Genomic DNA, 15,126 nt, shown 5'->3' on the forward strand with positions numbered 1-15,126 from the left:
AAAAATTTTTAAAAAAAAAAAAAAAAAAAAAAAAAAAAAAAAAAAAACCAATGAAGCAATTTTAGAAGTACTGAAAGGGAAAAGCACCCTGTCAACCTAGAATCCAATATGTAACAAGAATTCTTGTTCCAAAATAAAAGTCAAATAAGGGAACCTTTTAGGATTACAAAAGCTAAAAGAATTGTAACCAACAGACCCATATAAAAATTGTTAAAAGAAGCCCATGAGGCAAAAGGAAAATTATGCCCCAAAGAAACAGATAGACAGGGCTGGGGATTTAGTTCAGTGGTTCTGCCACCTGCCTCACAAGCACAAGGACTCGAGTTCAATCCGCCGTACCGAACAAAACAAAACAACAACAACAAAAAAAAAAACAAACAAAGAAATGGATAGACACAAAGAAATGAAAAAAGACTAAAAATGATAACTACATGGGTTCGTATATGATTATTTAAATCTCTCTAAAAGATAACTGACTACCTAATAACTACATAATGTAGGATTTATAACATAAATAAAATGACCACAAGAGTAGAAAAAATGACAAGACAGTATCAAGCTCTCTTAATACTACCTGGAGTACTGTATCACATGAAGATAAAGAAGGATACTATAAACCCTAAAGCAACCTCTAAAATAACAAGACAGTTACTAAGCCAATAAACAAGGTAAAACAATCACATGAAAAATGCTCAATTAACCCAAAAGTCAGGAAAAAGGGAACAAATAACAGAATGGACTAACATGCCATTTCATAAGTCAGCCAACCAACCCAGAGGGCAAAGGGAGGTGAAGTCCCCACACTGCCTGCCTGGTTCCCTCACCCATCCATCGCCTCCTCAATCTTCTTCTTCCTCAATTCAATGAGTTCAGGGGTCTCCATTCCAGCTGGCACTGACGAGAACCCTCCAGGAGTGATGAGACCACTGTGAAGAGAAAAATAAGCTCTGGAGTAGAAATAAGGCTCCAAGTAAAGGCCATTTCAGAGAGCAGACTCCATTTCCCCACCTGTCTGCTGGTGTAATAAAGCCTGTCTCATCTGGTTTGTCTTCATCACTTTCTTCCTCTTCCTCCTCTTCAGAGGATTCTTCATCAGATGGCTCTAGTTCCCCCCAAGGGGTCCGATCTATCTCTTCTTCTTCAGTCTTGGTCTGAAAGAGATCACTCATTTGTTCAAGACATGTTTATTCAGTACCTATGATTTGCCAAGCTGATGTAAGCTGAAGAGATGTAAGAGTAAACCGTCAATAACCCTACCTATAGAGGTCATACTGCAGTGGGAAGCTGCATTTCACCAAAGGAAAACGCATGCCCTTTTTCAGATTGAAACTTCAGAATCCCAGCTCCCTGATAATGAAGGTACAGCACAACTATCTAACCTTACTTCATTAAGTAAAACCAAGCTCACCAGATCATGACCCATACCTGAAATTCCGCAGCATTGGTTCCAAAGACGTCCCCATAGAGTGGTTTTCCAGTCTCATCTACTGGGGGTTTGCCCCAACCACCAGCATGGTAGCCAAAGGAACAGCTCTGCAGGAGAGGGAGCACTAGTGAGTTCCACTCCTAAGCTCCAGAGGAACACTGAAGTGCTCCAGAAAAGCCATGCTGCAAAGTGAAGAACTCATACCTGAGAATTCTGGAAATTACTATTGCAGAATAGAAATATTAGAAAGCAAACACAGTAAACACCAAAACTATGGAGGTAAACAGGAAGGAGGAGAGGAGGTAAGTATGCTTCAGGGTGAGACTGCCTGAAACTAAAACAAGGAACTTACAAAATCTGAACTTCACTTTCTTCCTGATTTTCCCTACCTTTAGAAAACTGAGCTTGGTTAACAGTTTTCACCTACAAAACAGAAATTTTTGCCTAAAGTTTAACAATACTAACTTTCCCACTTTAGTGATTCTTTAATCTGTTCATACTTTTTTTATCTACTACCTTTTATTTAAAAATAATAAATTTTATGCCACTCCCTCACTCCAGTACTGGGGCTCAAATTCACTAAAGAGCTACATCCCTAGACCTTTCTTTATTTTAAAATTTTGAGACAGGATCTTACTGTGTTGCCCAGGCTGGCTTGGAACTTGCAGTCCTGTCTCAGTCTCACAAGAAACTGAAATTACAAGTGTACATCATCATATCCAGTAAAATTATTTCTATCTCTCTATCCCTGTAACTATCAAAGAACTATCTGGAAACACATTCACTATATATTATCACTTTTGGTTATTTCTGAGTGGTAAAATTGTGAGTGATTTATCTATGTGTGCATTTTGACTATTTTATGATAAGCATGTCTGTTTAAAAAAAAAACCAAAAAAAACCTGCCGGGCCGGGGATTTAACTCACTGGTTCCACTGCCTGTCTCATAAGCACAAGGTCCTGGATTTGATCCCTTGTACCAAAAAAACTTACTTTTTCCTAACAGGGTAGAGATAGAGAAGAAAAATAAAGCAACTTCTCTAGAGAAAAAGGAAAGAGCGATACAGTTGGGCATGCTACCCCACACCTGTAATCCCAGCATTCTGGGAAGCTGAGGCAAGAGGATCAGAAGCTCCAGCCCAGGGCCAGGGATTTAGCTCAGTGGTACCATCGCCCACCTCACAAGCACAAGGTCCTTAGTTCAATTCCCGTACCCCCCCCAAAAAAAGGCTCCAGCCCAGCCTAGGAAACTTAGAGACTTACCAAGACCATACCTCAAAATAAAAAGGGCTAGGGAAGTAGTTCAGTGTGAAGAACTTGAGTTCAGTCCCAGGTATTTCCAAAAAAATAAGCCACGCATGGTGGTGCACACCTGTAATCACAGCACTCAGCAGACTGAGGCAAGAGGATCCCTTCAAGTTTGAGGCCAGCTTGGGCTACACAGTAAGTTCAACTCCAGCCTAAACTATATAGTGAGATCTTTATCTCAAAAAAATCAAACAGGCTGGGGATTTGGCTGTGGTTCCGCAGCCTGCCTTGCAAACACAAGGGCCTGAGTTCGATCCTTGGTACCACAATAACAAAAAAAACAAAAAAATCAAACAAACAAACAGAGGTAGTCATGGATGGGTATAGCTCAGTGTAGAGCACTTGCCTAGCATCCTTCAGACCCTCAGTTTAATCCACAGCACCACAAAAAAAATATAAACAGCAGGGGCAGCCAAAAATAAAAATAATCACAACACTTACCTCAGGGATAGGCGAGTTGAGCCCAGGGATTTTCAGGTTGGGATATGATGGGGGTGGTCCATATCGCTGCATGGCAATCAGCCACGGGGGAGGGACCTTGTGGGCATTCTGCAGGAAGAAGAGAATAGGCTACCACCTACCTATCCCTATCCTGTCTCTTCCTTCTGCTCCAATTTCCACCCTCTGCCCTGCTTCCCCAGCCAGCTAACCAACACTCACTGGTCCCACTGGCATCCCCAAGGAAATCCTCAGCTCATCAGACAGATCACCAGGCTTCTTCTCCTTCAGTCTTGTCTCAAACTCTTTGCCCTGAGGACAAAGTACAGCATGCTGTATTGGGGACGCCAGACACACTGGGAGCTCAATGGCATGAGGACATGTTAACAGTAATGAGAAGTCCTAATCCGCATGAGACACAAAACCTCATGAGAGCTGCCTGGCTCCCACTCCAATGCCAACTAGAGTGAGGGAAGGAATAAAAGGCCAGATTCTCAGTGCTGTCACTAAGGCACTGTGAGAACACGGCCAATTTCCGGACCTGCTTTCTTCTCTGTGAAATGAGGGCATAGGACAGGGTGATCATCAAAGTCCTTCCACCTCAAACAGCCCATGTCAGATGATTAATATTTTAAGCATCAGAAAAAAAATACAACTTTTTTCCCACTCCCAATATTAAACGTTTTTGAAAAGCATCTGTCACTTGGCCCCTCAGTTCCTAAACCAGCCACTACAAACTAATATTGCTTCAAAGACAGCTTGCATCTCTCCTCCAAAAAAGAACCTTATTTTAAAATTTCACATTCCGTCTCATCTGAGGGAAATTAATGGGCAATTCTAGGGCCAGAAGCCACTCAATCAGCTTTGAAACCCCTTCTAACCAATAACCATTGGTTAGAACAGAGTCATGACACCATGACTCAACTTTGCCTCCCCAGCTCCCTTTCCAAACCTCATAGTACAGGTCCCCATGAATGGTCAGCTTTGGCTTGGTTTGCCACTTGAAGAAGGCATCATGAAGTTTCTGGTAATCAATATCAATCTTTCCCATCTTAGGCCGAACTTTCTCCCGCATTTTAGATTTCATGGTCTTCTGTTCTTCCTGTGAATTTAGGTAGACCTAAATTAATAGGTATTTACCAACTTTGGGCAGGAGGTGTAGCCCAGTGGTAGAGTGTTTGCCTAGCAAATATAAAGCCCAGGATTTGAACCCTAGCACTAGAGCGGGGAAAAAGGTATTTATCAACTTCAACTCTTAGTAGAGGTTCTGATTCCCTAATCCCAAAGGAGATCAAAAGAAACATTTATTTTACTTTTCAAATTTAGTTCAAATCCCCCGAAATTACATAACCCAATAGGCTAAGGGCGTAGAGTATGTATTTAATATACTCAAAGATCTGAGTTCAATTCCCAGAACTTAAAAAAAAAAAGTTATATAACCCATGCTGAACACAACAGATTTAGTGCATAAATCAGCCTCAGCTTTGTATGTCAATAACTATTCTTTAAACCCTCTGGTCAAGGGTACCCATTGGTACACTTAAAACACCAGTGGACGTGCTAATAAAAATTAAAATTAAATAAATAAAACACCAGCTGTACTGCACAGGCGAGTTCCAGATGGCTTGATCTGATCAAAGCCAGATCTCCTTAGTTGCCTCTGGAAAAGACTGGGTAAAAGAGGCCAACTGGAAGGCAGAGTTTTCAATGTGTACTTTTGTACATCCTAAATTCCGGCACCACAGGCCATGAGTACTTATTCAAAGTATTTAATTAAATCCTTTAAACTTAAGAAATTATACAACCAGAGAGTCTTCCAACCACAAAAGGCACAAGGGAAAGGAGTCACAAGGTGACTGTTCACTAGGTGAGCTGGTAGAGTGAGGGGAGAAGAAAGAGAGACAGAGACCTTGCATGGGGCAGGGAAACACTGGGAACCAGATTCAAGGTCTGACTTCCCTAAGTTCCCTGTGTCCTTCCCCTACAAAAGGTGCTGACTTCTAAACTGCAGAAAGGATAACCAGACTAAGTAACAAGTAGGTGGGTTTGGGGAACCTAACTCCAGTTCTGAAGCAGGTTGCCACAAAGGAATTGGGTGCCTGAGAGGAGGTCTGTGCCCTACCAGGCCTCACCTTTTCCTGAAGAGCTTCACGCATCTCCTGGATGCCTGTGCGTTTGATGAAATCTGGTAGCTCAAAGGGGGGCTTCTCAATGCCCCGTTTGCCTTGCAGGTACTTGCGCTTAAAACACCAGTGTCGTGGCACAGGCACAGAGTTCCGGGTGGCCTTAAGATGAACCAAGAGCTTAGGGTCCTGCGCTGTCACATCATGCATCTCCACAACATCAGGCCGGGCCACCAGCTGGAAAATACATAACAACATGTCTTTAAGAGGTCTTACTGCTCAGGTCTGAAGCCTTCTTCCTTTTTCCTCAGAGGACCCCTCTCCCAAGTCAGCTGCACCTCCTTCAAAGCCTGCAGAAACTCCAGAAAACCCCAAGAGGGAGCTAAAGACTCCTCGGGTGGTCTCTAGCCAGGCTCTAGGACCTGCTGGGTCATCTTGGGCCTCACCTGCTTGAGTTCAGCCACAGTGAAGCGATTCATTCGGCGCAACTTCTTCTTGGACAGCTTGGGAGCTTCTGGCTTCTTTTCCTAGGACAGAATGGTCACCTCTTTTGAGCAGGACTCCTTGGTGGTCCTGCCCAGCCACCCTAAAATTTAAGTCATGAGAGTCCTGCAGTCCCTCAAGGGAACCATCTCAGCCACCTATACCCAACATCCTAGTTTCCCAAAAGCAAGAATGACCCTGACCCAGGTGAGGGATGTAGCTCAGTGGTGCAGTGTCTCCCTGGTAAGGGCAAGGTTCTGAGTTTGATTCCCGGTATCAAACAAAAAAAAAAAAAAAAAAAGGAGATGACCCTAACCTGCTCATCATCACTGCTGTCATCATCACTATCCTTGTGTTCCTCTTCAAAGCCCTTCTTCTTGGGGGCTGCAGAATTCTCTGTTTTGTCAAGTTTCTCTGGCTCCTTCTCTTTCTCTTTCTTCACATCATCTGTGAGCTGAGGAAGCAGACCACATGAAAACCCTAGCCCTGCAAACCCCCCAGTTCCTAAACCCTGCCCTGAGACAAAACCTCCTCATCCCTGTCCCTCCACCAACCTGCCACTCTCTTGATGAGCATGGCCCCCTCACAGTGTGCTGCAACTTGTACCTTAAAAGCCTCAAAAATCCTCTTGAAGAAGATGAAGTTGGGCTCATAGATTTCAGGTTCTTCGGTCACATATTCAATCTCTACATCAGCAGCAGGGGACTCAGAGCCTCGGGACCGGGTTGAGTCTTTCTCTCGGTCTCGGTCTCCAGAGCTCTCCAAGGAAGTCACCCGAACGCGCTGGGTCTTTTTCTTCTTCTTTCGGTTACGACGCTTCCGGTTTTTCTGTGAAAACAAGGAAAATCAACTGGGTCGAAGAATACAAGCACCAAGCCTGCCCCTGCTTCCTAACAGCAGTTCAAAGCTCAGTCCTTTCCAAAGAAGCAATTTCACAAATAAGCCTTGGAGACAGACTCCAAAGTTCTACCTCTTTGGCTAAGTTACTGCACCTCTCAGAACCTCAGCTTTTCCAGTTGTAAAACACAGGCATGTACAATACTCAGAACTCGAAGAGATTTCTGGCAATTAAATAAAAAATATGTGCAAGAAGCTTAGCACACAAAAATGCCACAACAGTAGTTACTCTATTCTGAACACTTCAATCACTTTAGTACCCAAGCCAACAATCCTTCCAGACCAGCTCCATCACACCTCCTTTTTGGATATGGACACTGTGTCCTCCTCAGTTTCTGATGCTGACTGGCCCAGGGATGAGCGAGTGTCTGTTTCCATTTCCTCTTCCTCTGTCAAGGAAGAAGGCACAAGTCAAGTTTCCTCAGAGTATTTCACAGTAACTTCTCTTTGCCAAGAGCCAACTACTATCTGGATCTTCTTCAGGGAAGTGATGGTGGGGAGGAGAAGAGGGGCAGGAGGATGCAGCCTCGCCTCTTCAGCTTCTGGGGCTGCAGCTTCAAGACACACCAACACTTACCCTGCTGCAAGTTCATTTCTTCCTGGCGGCTCTCCTTCAGCTGCAGGATCTTCTCTAAAGCCTGGGGGATCTTGGGGCCCACAGAGGGATCATCCATCTGCCAGACACAACTGAGTCACAAGGGCTGACACAACACCCTTTCTCCTCCGACTTCCTTCCCCCTCTTGTCCTAGAAAGGCTGTCAAGCAGCAGACAGCAAGCAGCACAAACCAGACTCAATAAGGTGTGGCATCCCTCAGAGGGAACTCCTGAACTCTGCCTCAGATCTGTCAAACCTAAACATTTTAACTAAGTATGCCACTCCCCACATATAGGAATCTAAATCCTTCCAATCTTTTCACAGAATCCTTCTATAAAATCTTGAAATAGTCTCCTTCCAAACCACCACTCTTCTGTTCCTGGAAGAAATCATCAGTCTCACCTCTCTGTTCTCATCTCCGGGGGGTGGGGGTGGACCACGAGGCCGGGGAACAGGGGCCCCCATGGGCAAAACAGTGGGAGTGGGGCCCACTGGGCCCACTGGACCTACTGGAGCCGCTACTGCAAAAGGAAAAATAAAAAAAAAGTTTCATTCGAGCCTTAACTATGAACATACTCAAAGATGATATAGATCTGTCAGTGAAAAAAAGAAGTCCCATGTCAAGAAACAAAACAATCCTTTAAAAAAATATACTCCTAAAAGCCAGGCATGGTGGCACACGCCTGTAATCCCAGCACTCAGGAGGCTGAGGCAGGAGGATCACTGTGAGTTCAAGACCAGCCTGGGCTACATAGTGAGTTCCAGGTCAGTCTCAACTACATAGTGAGACCCTGTTTCAGAAAATTAATTAATTAATTAATTAATTGAAAAAATATACTCCCTTTACTAAAAATCAGAGTGATGGTTATATTTACCCTTCAGGGCAGGGGTGGTTTTGAAGTGCTGAGAATGTCTTGGTTCTTGGTCCAGGTGTTGGCTCTATGAGTGTTAGTTTAAGAAAATTCACTGTCCATGTCCTAGATGTATACTTTTTTGTACCAGGGATCAAACTCAAGACCTTACGCTTGTAAGACAGGCATGGTCTAGATGTATATCTACAGGGAATCTGTCTCAGGACCCCACATGAGAATGTTCAAGTTTCTTATATCAAATGGCATAATATTTGCCTAAAACCCACCCATATCCTTCCATACACTTTACATCATTTCTAAGTTACTTCCAACACCCAATACAATGTAAATGCTACACAAATAGTCATTTTCTACTGTGTAGGGAATCACGAAAAGAAATAAAGCTTGTATAAGTTCAGCACAGATGCATTTTTTTTTTTTTTTTTTTTTTTTTTTTATCTCATTAATGTAGTTCAAACTGGCCTTGAACTCATGGCAAGCCTCTTGCCCCAGCTTCCCAAGTGCTGGGAATCAGAACGTTCCACACCAGCTAGATGCAAAATGTTTCATATTTTAAATCCACAGCTGAATGCTTAGATGCAGAACCAGCAGATAGGGAAGGGCCCACTGCACCTAAAAAGTCCTTCGGGGGCTTGAAGTAAAGCTTAGTGGGACAGCACATACTTAGCCTGCACAAGGCCCTGGGTTTACTAGCACCGGGATGAACAAAAATGGCTTTTAAAACATTTAAACCACCTTCCTTGTTCTTCCCTTCCATTCCAGTCTTACCTCGAGGCCCCAGAGGGGTGCGAACACCAATCTGACCCATGTCTTGTGGGGGCCTAGGGACTGGGGTGCCCATCTTGGCAATCTCCTGCTGCCGTTCCTGCTCCAGTAACACAGCAGCCTGCAGGAGGGAAGTAGGAGTGAAGACACAGCTTGAAAATGTGTTTGGCAGGCAGCCCCCAGCAAATCTATTCTTTCAGCTGGGTAATAGACCTGTGGAGAACAATCAGGAACCACCGGGGTTCTTATATCCCTTCCACCCCCACACTTCCAGGCTATGATCAAAATTAGAGAAGACCTGCCATCACAACTAAAAATAACACCAAGGAAAATCCCAGGAAATTTCTAGTTTTAGAAGAGGACTTGCTATTTTGGCTAAACACTGTCTTCTAGTTTTTCAGTGAGAATTTCCTTTCCCAAAACATTAACTTTTTCTGCTTCTTTTTTTGAGACAGGGTCTTGCTATGTAGTTCAGGCTGCTTCTAAACTCAATATGTAGCCCAGGCTGGCCTCCAACTTGTGGCCATTCCCGTCTCAGCCTCCCAAGCATTAGGATTACAGGCCTGTGCCATGACACCAGGCCATTAAATAATTTAGAACTATGAACTCTTTTCTTATAGTTATGCCTTAACATTTGCCAAAATCTGGGCAAAGCCAGTACTTCACACTTATACCCAAATATGATAGTTTTAATCCTTATTTTCTTATACTTCTGAGTAACCCACTGGGTAACAATTGATACTAAGCATTCTGGGGCAGAATAATCTTTAAATGACTAAATTAGCCCACCGTTCTCTCTAAGGCACCTTTTCTGTAATGGACCACAAAGTAAATATTTAGGCTTTATGTGCTATTACATGGACCTTGTTACATATTTTTTATGTGTTTTTTCTTCTTAAAGAGCCCTTTGAAAAATATACAAATTGTTCCTCATTCACAGACCATATAAAAGAAGGTCACAGGTTGTAGCTTGCCAACACCTGGACGATAGGTAAAATGGAATCCTTTGAAAGATACTGGAACTTAGTTGGGAATGAGGTGGCCTCCAAGGAAAACTTGAACGATGCATCTTATTTTGGACACTAGGCACTATATAAGTGACAGTCTTTGGACTGGACCTTGAGGTCAAAGGTTAGGGGGAGGGGTATTACCCGCTTCTGCTGCTCCAAGAGCTCATGTTCCTTCAATGAATGATCTCCCTGCTTAAAAGAGAAAACAAGCTCATACCAGCACCAATATCCCCCAGGCCAATCTGCCACAACTTTTGCTACCTGGGCTCCTGTTCCAGCCTAAGACCTATGCTCTAGTCTTTGGTCCAGATCTTCCCAAATGCGGCCCCAGGATCATCCAGCTTTCTGAGGCTCCACTCCCCCTTCAGGAACCTAATGAGGCTCAGGTGCAGGCATCTACCTGCCTACCTGCTTGGCACGTTCTTCTTGCTGCATCAGCAATGCTGCCTGCTGCTGCGCCAGCTTCAGCCGCTCCTCTTCAGACAGTGCCACAGGCTCACCCACACGAAGAGGAGGCGGGGGCCCCAAATTTGGTGGGTGAGCCATAGGAAAGCCCAGGCCAAGGCCCGGTGGAGGTGGTGGGGGTGGTGGAGGAGGCTGCAGAGGAGGGAGTCCCATGGGTGGCGGCGGCATGGGAATCCCAGAAAGCTGTAGAGAAAAATACAACCATAAACTAAGAAACATTTATCTATTCAAGCTTCAAACATTTGCAGTGACTCTACCATGAACCAGGTGCTGAGATTCAAAGTCAAATTATACATGATTCCACAAGAGAATGCTCAACAAGAAGCTAACTTTGGAGCACCAACCAAAGTAAGGTATTAACGCCATTCCCAGAAAAGTATCATAAACACAGATTTTTCATTCCATTTCAGGAGGCTCAGGGACACCTCTAAAAACCATCTAGGTGGGCCAGGGATTTAGCTCAGTGGAACTGCAGCTGCCTCAAAAGTGCAACGTCCTGGGTTCGATCCTGGGTACTGCCAAAAAAAAAAGGGGGGAGGTCTAGGGACTCCTCACTCCACAGTTAGAAATCAATAAATTTCAGCCGGAGATTTAGCTCAGCGGTTCGGTGGCCTGCCTTGCAAGCGCAAGGACCGGAGTTCGATCCCCGGTACCAAAAAAAAAAAAAAGAGAAATCAATAAATTCCAGGTCACAATCACATCTTTTTAGAGAAAGTAACAAATCCTGGACCATGAAAGGGACATGAAAGTTGAGAGGTCTTCAATAAATAGAAACCAGTGTGCCAGGCCACTGCAAATTCCAATGGCTTAGTAAACGCAGGGAGTACACCATCAAATGAGTTAGCCCTCCATGTCTCTAACATGGTAGCTACACCTGAGGGAGCAAAGACTGTAATCATTTCCAGCTGGGAGAGAATTAAGTTAGGTTTCCAGGTACCAAAGTTTAATCTTGAATGACAGGTAGAATTTAGAGGTGCACACATCAAAGGAGTTCAGTGTCAAAAAGAAAGTTTACCAGAGGACTTCCCTATCCAATCTGCTAGCTGTATCCCTGAATACAATGCATGTGAAATAAGGGCCTATCTGGTATATGAGGGATTCTATGAAGTGAAACAATTTCCTTACCTGTGCAGACATGGGAGGGGGAGCGGCTTTGTCCCCATCCTCCCCTCTCAAAACCGGCCGACTGAGCACAATGCCAGTCTGCAGAAAAAGAAGAGTGCTCTAGGTTAGTCCAGAAGAGTTGTTCCACTAAACAAGTTCTCTCCCATTCATTCAACAATATTTACCAATCAGCTATCAGCCTGGGTCTGGGCGGGGTACAGAAGCAATATGGACAGAAGCAGATTATAACAAAGCAGACAAAGGCAAGAACAGGCTAGCGAGGCGTGGTGGCGCACGCCTGTAATCCCAGCACTCGGGAGGCTGAGGCAGGAGGATTGCTGTGAATTCGAGACCAGCCTGGGTTACACAGTGAGTTCCAGGTCAGTCTCAACTACATAGTGAGACCCTGTCTCAAAAAAAAAAAAAGGCAAGAACAGGCGAAAGGACCAAATGTCCTGCTCGCTGTGCCCAAGTACCTAAAGAATGAAGACGCAGCGGTGAAGGGTATTGAAGGTCTCCAGAAGAAGCTCGGCCTATGTAGAAGTACCGCCATCAACACTTACCTGGCGGGTGTAAGTCTGCAGGCGCTCCACCAGCTCCTCACGACTCCCTATAGGGTAAAGCAGAGGATCAGCGGAGCAGGCCAGCCAAGCCAGGACAGACCCTGAACGCTCGCCTCCTTCCCCTGCTCCCGGGTCTCCCGGGTAACCAGGTTTCAGTACAGTGCTAGACCAAGCAGTTTTCTCTTGACCGCCAATGATCCTCACCCTGGATCGGTGCTCCAATCTCTGCCAACTTGGCCTGAAGTTCCTGGGCAGGCCAGGCGCCATAATGGCCTGGAGGCGGCGGCGGAGGCAGCTGCAATTCTCCTTTGGGAGGCTCGGGATGCTCGGCAGCCATCTTAGCCGAAAGAAGGCGCGCGACCAACGCGGAAGCTTGGGCCAGGCGCTGGGTCCACTTCCCGGAACTTCCGGCAGCACCGCGCGCCGGGTGGTGTGATTCGCCACAGTCGCGCCGTGGGCAGCCTACTTATAAAGCCTGCTGGGACTTGTAGTACGCGGGTCTCGGGCTCGCAGGTCCTTGGTCTGGAAGACCGAACAGGGCTACTGTACCCGGAACGCCTGCAGTGGAGCCGCGGGGAGCGCTGGCCCTGCCCCGAGGGGATAGTTGCTGTGTCTCCCCTGCCAGGCTTCCCCAGCCTTCGGGCCAGCTCCCTACCCAGGCATCCGAGGCCCGGACGCTTAAGTTCCCAGGAAGTCCCGAGAGATTCTTTCCCCTGCGACCAAGCGGGAGGTTGGAGCCAACGCCTGCGATAAAACAGTGTCTGATTGTCTGCCCGCCCGCCCCTGGCCCAGGCATAGATGAATGGACTGAAAGGCGATCGGAGCCTTGAGAGGAACGGCCCGCCCGGGCTGAGCTCCAGCTGCAGAGGGGGAAGGGCAACACTAAAGCCCCCTTTTTCCACCTTCCAGACTGGCTCAGATGTCTTCTCCATCAAGCCTTCTTCTGCTTTCTTTTACTTTCTTGGAGCTCTTTTCTCCACCATTCATTTTAAAGCCTTTTTTGCCTTTTCTCTCTGCCTCATACCCCAACTTCCTCCACGCCCCGCTCCCCGCCCCGCAAAATATGAGCAGGTATTTGATCTATTTCTGTCTCGCAAGTACCTGGTGTTCGAGAGGCGACTAATAAATGATAGAGGGGAATAGATTTTGTATCTTTTTTTTTTACTCTTGAAAATAAACTCAGGCCGGGTGTATTGGTGCACACCTGTAATCCCCGTACTTGGAAGACTGAGGCAGGAGGATCGCTGCAAGTTCGAGGCCACCCTGGGCTACATAGTGAGTTCAAGGCCAATCTGAACTACATAGTGAGTCTCTGACTCAAAAAGAGAGAGAGAGAGAGAGAGAGAGAGAGAGAGAGAGAGAGGAAGGAAGGAAGCAAGCAAGCTCAATACCTGCCTTGGGGCCAGAGGTGGGGATTCACAGGTGAACTTTTCCTGCTCAGCTGCCAGTTTTCCCTGTCCTGCATCACTAATCTGGTTTCTCTCTCCGCCACTGCTGCTAGCTCTGCCACCTCAAAACAACATATTTGAGTTTCTTTGTGTGGAATAAAGAAGGGGGAAACAAGTGAGATTTTCTCATTTTCCTAACATACACCCTTCAGATCTTTTCTCTAGCCAGCCCCATTTCACCAGCTATCTCTAATGGAGACATACCTGGGAGCAGGGAAACAAGAATGGGAAGGGAAGGGAAGGCTTGAGACAGAGGAAAGAACTGGGGCAGAACAGGTTAGCTGCCATCCTACCCCTGCCTTCTCTTTAACTCTATCCAAACCTTCACCTTTCCCTTTCCCATCACCATCACTACCCCTAGCTCCCACCCCCAGAGAGGTAGCCAAAGCCAGAAATGACAGCACAGGAGAAAGAATAGTGGTATCTTTTCCTACTCATCAGCCCGCTCAGGCAAAACTATTTCTAGCCCAAAAGCAGTCTCTTTCTGCTCCTGGTAACTGGAGAGCCAAGGGTAGGTCATCTGAGGCTGGAGGCCCCACACAGCCAGATTGTGCTGGGACAGAGGGAGGGGTCTCTAAGGTAGAATAAACTAAGAGCTCATGGGTGAGAAGTTAATGTAGCTAAGATCAGAAAGGAACACATCAGTTGGGGTCTCATTTATCATAGTAATCCTGGGATGTAGCCAAGGTACTCCTCAAACACACACATCAACACTACCACCACCAATTTGTGCAGAGGGGAAGATTGAAGGGCAAAGAGAAGCTGACATGCCCAAGGGGCAAAACTGGGGGCACTTTCCCACTCCTGTCTCTTCCTTAACAAGGATCCTTACATGATACCTACTTACTGTTTGTGTAGACCTAGAAAGGGATATCCAACCCCTTCTTGTCCCAGCAGGATCCTTGCCTTACCTGGCCCAGAGCAAAGGGGAAGTAGGGATCCCTGCCAGCCACATAACCAAGGGTGGCATTCCCAGTGTATGTCATGGCTTTGAGAGGTGCTGCTGCCCAGCTTCCAAGGTTAAGAGCTAAGGATTAAGGAGTACACAGAACCTCAGGTATATAGCTGAAAGCAACAGAGCTCAGGGAACTCTGGGACCTAAGAACAAAACCAGAATTGAATTGGTGCAAGATACCTAGGTAGAAGCTGGCTGCAAAGTGAAGGAAGCTCTGATCAGGCGTAAGCAGAGTAGGTGAGCAGCAGAAGAACAGACTGGATATGAAGGGGTGGCGAGGGCACCCGGGACGGACACAGTTGGAGACTTTTCTGGTAGAGGTGGAAAGAGAAGGGGTAGAAAAGAGGAAGTGAGCATATGGGTGCCTTTGAGTGTAGCTGCACCTCTAACCCATCCTGGAAAAAGGCTCTACCTGCCCAAGGATGACCAGTGGGGCCCAAGAATGCTCAGTAATGCCAGAGTATACAGGCACCTTTCTGGACTCGGTTTTCTTCTGGTGAGTGAAAAGAAGGGAGCTGGCCACATTGGTACTCAGCTCTGCACGGATGCTTCAGAAAGATTCTCGCATCTAAAAATACCACCCAGAGAGTGTTCACAAACAGTCCACAAGCCAGGGAGCCCACCTCCCCTTCCCATTTCTTCTCCTCTCCCCCTCCCCTGCGCCGCCGGCCCC

At 46.2% G+C, this 15,126-nt stretch overlaps 1 protein-coding gene across 3 annotated transcripts in view; it reads right to left on the bottom strand.

The window, feature by feature from the left end:
- The window catches only part of Sf3b2 (splicing factor 3b subunit 2), a 24,891-nt gene that overhangs the window by 2,759 nt on the left and 7,006 nt on the right, over positions 1 to 15,126 (bottom strand). The window contains exons 2-20 of one of the 3 annotated variants that reach the window (XM_010635916.2): positions 12,255 to 12,572; positions 12,051 to 12,097; positions 11,509 to 11,586; positions 10,327 to 10,566; positions 10,060 to 10,107; positions 8,912 to 9,029; positions 7,674 to 7,792; positions 7,253 to 7,349; positions 6,973 to 7,064; positions 6,385 to 6,606; positions 6,095 to 6,232; positions 5,742 to 5,822; positions 5,305 to 5,532; positions 4,125 to 4,274; positions 3,395 to 3,484; positions 3,176 to 3,283; positions 1,426 to 1,533; positions 1,009 to 1,151; positions 825 to 926 (exon numbers count right to left, since the gene is read on the bottom strand). In XM_010635916.2, coding sequence (XP_010634218.1) covers positions 825 to 926; positions 1,009 to 1,151; positions 1,426 to 1,533; positions 3,176 to 3,283; positions 3,395 to 3,484; positions 4,125 to 4,274; positions 5,305 to 5,532; positions 5,742 to 5,822; positions 6,095 to 6,232; positions 6,385 to 6,606; positions 6,973 to 7,064; positions 7,253 to 7,349; positions 7,674 to 7,792; positions 8,912 to 9,029; positions 10,060 to 10,107; positions 10,327 to 10,566; positions 11,509 to 11,586; positions 12,051 to 12,097; positions 12,255 to 12,387 — 2,342 coding nt within the window. In that variant the 5' untranslated portion in view covers positions 12,388 to 12,572. Of the gene's footprint in view, positions 1 to 824; positions 927 to 1,008; positions 1,152 to 1,425; positions 1,534 to 3,175; positions 3,284 to 3,394; positions 3,485 to 4,124; positions 4,275 to 5,304; positions 5,533 to 5,741; positions 5,823 to 6,094; positions 6,233 to 6,384; positions 6,607 to 6,972; positions 7,065 to 7,252; positions 7,350 to 7,673; positions 7,793 to 8,911; positions 9,030 to 10,059; positions 10,111 to 10,326; positions 10,567 to 11,508; positions 11,587 to 12,050; positions 12,098 to 12,254; positions 12,573 to 15,126 lie in introns of all 3 variants that reach the window. The other 2 variants (XM_010635915.2, XM_010635917.2) reach the window with 2 other exon arrangements.

The sequence above is a fragment of the Fukomys damarensis genome, unplaced genomic scaffold (assembly GCF_012274545.1).
Source record: "Fukomys damarensis isolate Sample0158 unplaced genomic scaffold, DMR_v1.0_HiC HiC_scaffold_27, whole genome shotgun sequence".
In the NCBI taxonomy this organism is placed as follows: domain Eukaryota; kingdom Metazoa; phylum Chordata; class Mammalia; order Rodentia; family Bathyergidae; genus Fukomys; species Fukomys damarensis.